General features: G+C 42.8%; 1 protein-coding gene across 1 annotated transcript in view; it reads left to right on the forward strand.

The window, feature by feature from the left end:
* Nucleotides 1–4394, forward strand: part of WWTR1 (WW domain containing transcription regulator 1) — a 184621-nt gene that overhangs the window by 169362 nt on the left and 10865 nt on the right. The window contains exons 6-7 of the mRNA XM_005863498.2: nt 2706–2839; nt 4210–4322. Of these exons, the coding sequence (XP_005863560.1) occupies nt 2706–2839; nt 4210–4322 (247 nt within the window). The remainder of the gene's footprint in view (nt 1–2705; nt 2840–4209; nt 4323–4394) is intronic.

A 4394-nucleotide genomic window follows, 5' to 3' on the forward strand; every position in this document is an offset into this window, starting at 1 on the left:
GCCAGGCACCCAAGCGGGACCCCCACCCTGATCCAGGACACCCTTCAGGGCAAACCAGCTGGCCCCCACCCGTGCAGCAGGCCTCTATCCTATCTAGTAAAAGGGTAATATGCCTCCCAGCACGGGGATCAGCGGAGCCGCGAGGCCTCCCCAACCTGGGTTCAGCGGAGCCGCAAGGCCTCCTGGCACCGGGATCAGCGGAGCCATGAGGCCTCCTGGCACCGGGATCAGCAGAGCCTCCCAACACCGGGATCAGTGGAGCAGCGAGGCCTCCCAGCACCGGGATCAGCAGAGCCACGAGGCCTCCCGGCACTGGGATCAGCAGAGCAGCAAGGCCTCCTAGGACCGGGATCAGCGGAGCCGCGAGGCCTCCTGGCCCCTGGAGCAGGGTGACAGGGGGCAGCGCCCCAACCCCCTGATTGGCCCTGCTCTGTGCGTGACAGGGGGTGGCGCCCCAACCCCCCAATCGACCCTACCCTGAGCGTGACTGGGGGTGGCATCGCAACCTCCTGATCCACCCTGCTCTGTGCATGACAGGGGGCGGTGCCCCAACTCCCCAATCGGCCCTGCTCTGAGCCCGACCAGGAGCTGCACCTAGGGATTGGGCCTGCCCTCTGCCACCCAGGAGCGAGCCTAAGCCAGCAGGTAGTTATCTTCCGAGGGGTCCCAGACTGTGAGAGGGCACAAGTGGGGCTGAGGGACACCACCCCCCCGCCAGTGCACAAATTTTTGTGCACCGGGCCTCTAGTATCATTATAAATGATAAATAATTCATATGCTTTATGTATCTAATATGGATTTTTTTATTCCATGAAACTCCCAAAATGATTCTTATGTTTGTATTCAGACTACCTAAAATTACAAACTCAAACAGTATTCTTAAAACATGGTGATAGCCCTAGCTGGTTTGGCTCAATAGATAGAGCGTTGGCCTGTGGACTGAAGGATCCCAGGTTCGATTCCAGTCAAGGGTACGTGCCAGGATTTCGGGCTTGATCCCCAGTAGGGGGCATGCAGGAGGCAACCGATCAATGATTCTCTCTCATCATTGATGTTTCTATCCTTCCCTCCCTCTCCCTTCCTCTCTGAAATCAATAAAATACATTAAAAAATAATAAAAGGGCATCAGTTCGGGGCTAAAACCCACATTTATTAGTGTATGAATGTGCGTGAGGGGTTGGTGGGTTCTAGGCTCCTCACACCAGGTTCAGTCCCTGTTGGTCACCCCTATGAGGCCTTCGGGTAAGCTTTGGTTGGGAAATAAGGTTTCCAATGCACACTGCTTGCCATGTAAGGACCAGCAGAGTTTTCTATATTTATTTAGAGGTATTTTCAAGATTTGGATTATGGATTAAAATCAACTTTAAAAAAAATCTCCTTTCTTTTTGTTTGCTTGCTTTTTATGGATTAACTGAATAAAATCTGTGTTAGTTAAGTATTCTGATTATTTGCAAGTTAAATGAGCAAAAGTGAACCAGGAGCCCTTCCTAGCCAGGGCATTAATTTCAGTGTATGTTAGCAATGCAATTTCTTATCAGTCAGCCTCACCATATGTGAGAAACATGTCACCGTAACTCCTAGTAACAGTGCAGTGAACTCTAGTAACTGAAAATTTTTATAGCCGATGACTTCACTAGACTTGTCTAGACAGCAGTTACTCTGTGAAATCATAGCATATTAGGGCTGGAACAGATCTAATAAAGATATTGTAACTTACATGGCCTAAATATTCTCTTTGCCATTGTAGCCATAGGGTGGGGGTTTATGGGACAGTGAGACCAATGTTGTTAGCCTGGAAAGTGGGCAACTGATAGGCATAAGTATGGAAAGGGCCTAGCCTTGGTTTTGGATGAAGTATAAACATGCATAACTATTCTCTGGAATTTGAAAGAAATTTGATGTCTGATTATGTTTGTCAAAATGGGAGAGACTCCCTGGAGGTTATACCTAGAGAAAATAATGGCAGTCAAATCCATAATCTTTGGGTTGACTCTCTTGGCAAAGTAATATTAGCTTTAAAAAAAATACTGCTAGCATTCTGATTTTTGCTAATGAAATGCAGATGCTCTCAAACATTCATTCAGCAGAGGGATTTGGACTAGGTCTGCATGTTTCCCTAACCTTCAGCCATTTTAGTCCTTGACAAAATAATTAGTCTATAGAACAACTGATTGACAAACAAGTTTTTAACTGATTGTTTTGCTCTCCTGGCTACTGACATAAAAGTGCCAGCTATGATTTAATGTAGAGCTTGAACTCTGTAATCCCACAGTTTTACTGGCCAGTGCCTGGCAAAGACCAGAATGTACCTGCTAGTGCAGAGGAGTCCAATGGCTTTGATTGATGGAGATTTGGTCTGAATCCCTAGGATAAAAATAGCCTTGTCTCTGAGCAAGTGCCTTGAGAGGCCTTTCTAAGATTTGGGCGTTTAAGCAATTGGATGGATGGGACATTACTAAGTGTCCCGAGGAGAAATATTAGCTGATCTTCTTATTAACTTTGTGAATGTGAGGAAGTGTCTTTCGCCTGTAAGACTTTCTTCAGAGAAAGAACACTAATGATTTCCTGATGATTTTGACTTATTAGCAATTAATGTAAAGTGCTTTGTATTTGGTGAAATGTTTTCATGTGAAGTATACTTTGCTCTGATCCTGAGACTGAGGGAATAACTCTTGTCTCTCCCTCTGACTGGCATATTTCTGCAGGAAGCTGCCCTCTGTAGACAGCTCCCCATGGAAGCCGAGACTCTGGCCACGGTTCAGGCTGCTGTTAACCCCCCCACCATGACTCCAGACATGAGATCCATCACTAATAATAGCTCAGATCCTTTCCTCAATGGGTAAGTGAATATTCGGGACCACTTATTTTTGCTTTCTTTATTTTGTGATCTAGAGTATGGTGTGTGTTTGTTTGTGTGGGAAAAGGTGGGGAGCTTGGAGGTTAGAGTGAGGATAGAGGTAGCAAGTAGTGGCAGAAAAAATAAAAGCAGAGGAAGTTAACTAATTTTCTTTTTTTAATCTCAAATTTAAAAATTGGTTATATGACATGGACTGAAACCCTTGTCAATAATTTTAAAATGGGGATGAACTTATTTCAGTGGGATGGTGTTATACACAGTAATTATTTGGAAAAATCTTGTGGTTTAATGTAGTTAGTGGGGGTGGGGGGATGGAGGAAGCATGCCATGTGACAAATAGAGAACATAACAGTTAAGAAATGATGTTTATGGTGAAATGTGAGTAAGGTCTGTAGTTCAGTTAATAGTGTTATATGATGTCAGTTTCCTGGTTTTGATCCTTGTCCTGTGGTTACGTAAGTGTCCTTGGGGAAGCAGGGGGAGAGTGCACAGGGATCTGTTCCTTTTGCATCTTCTATGTGATTCTAAAATTATTCCACAATAAAATTAATTTTAAAAAGATGATGTTTTAAAATAGGAAACATAAGAGCAGACAGAAAAGATAAGTTAGTCAGGAATATCTTCATGAGCAGAAGTAGTTACCTTTAGTTTCTTAAACTCAAATAAAGGGCAGGGTTCTATTTCCTGTGCCTTTTCTGTCCTTTCAGAGGATTCTGGCAAACAAATACAATTATGAATGCTATTAAAAATAGAGAGAGGTGAAAACAAACAGTAGCTAAAATAATGAAGGAAAGTTTTTAAAGTGTTGATTTTAAAGTATTTCAAATGTTCAGAAAAGTATAAAGAATAATGTGAGATACACCATGTACCCCAAACCCAGATTTCCCATATTTTTATAGGTTTATTTTTTGAAATAAGCATTACAGTTAATATTTAAACTCATTCCTACCACTGCACATTCATCACACATGCTTTTATGTTTCTGGTTGCCTGATAATGTGTGCATCCCTAAGCAGCGTTCAACACTGTTTTCTATATTTTTAAAATTTATATAAATGCTACTATACTTGATATGTAGACTAGTGTTCAAAATACTATTTTAAGATGAAAAGGAAATCAACCAATTTACTATGAACAGCCTATTTTATTTGCTTACAATTTATTAATTTCATGGACATTGGGTGTATGTTTCAAAAAAATTAAAAGGAGCTACAAATTGTGCCTCTCTTCATTACCTAGAAAGTTGGGCCAAATGACAGAACTACACTAGGTTAGGGTTTTCATGACTGTACTTAAATTTGGAGATTTCTTTAGTGGGTTCATCTTGACATTCCTCCACTTTTGCTCTCCAGAGGGCCATATCATTCGAGGGAGCAGAGCACCGACAGCGGCCTGGGGCTAGGGTGCTACAGTGTCCCCACCACCCCGGAGGACTTCCTCAGCAACGTGGATGAGATGGACACAGGTAGGAGCAAAGCCTGCAAGTACATGCAATGAGTTTGTATTTTTTTTTAAATTAAATCTTTATTGTTCAGAT

The sequence above is a fragment of the Myotis brandtii genome, unplaced genomic scaffold (assembly GCF_000412655.1).
Source record: "Myotis brandtii unplaced genomic scaffold, ASM41265v1 scaffold179, whole genome shotgun sequence".
Lineage (NCBI taxonomy): Eukaryota > Metazoa > Chordata > Mammalia > Chiroptera > Vespertilionidae > Myotis > Myotis brandtii.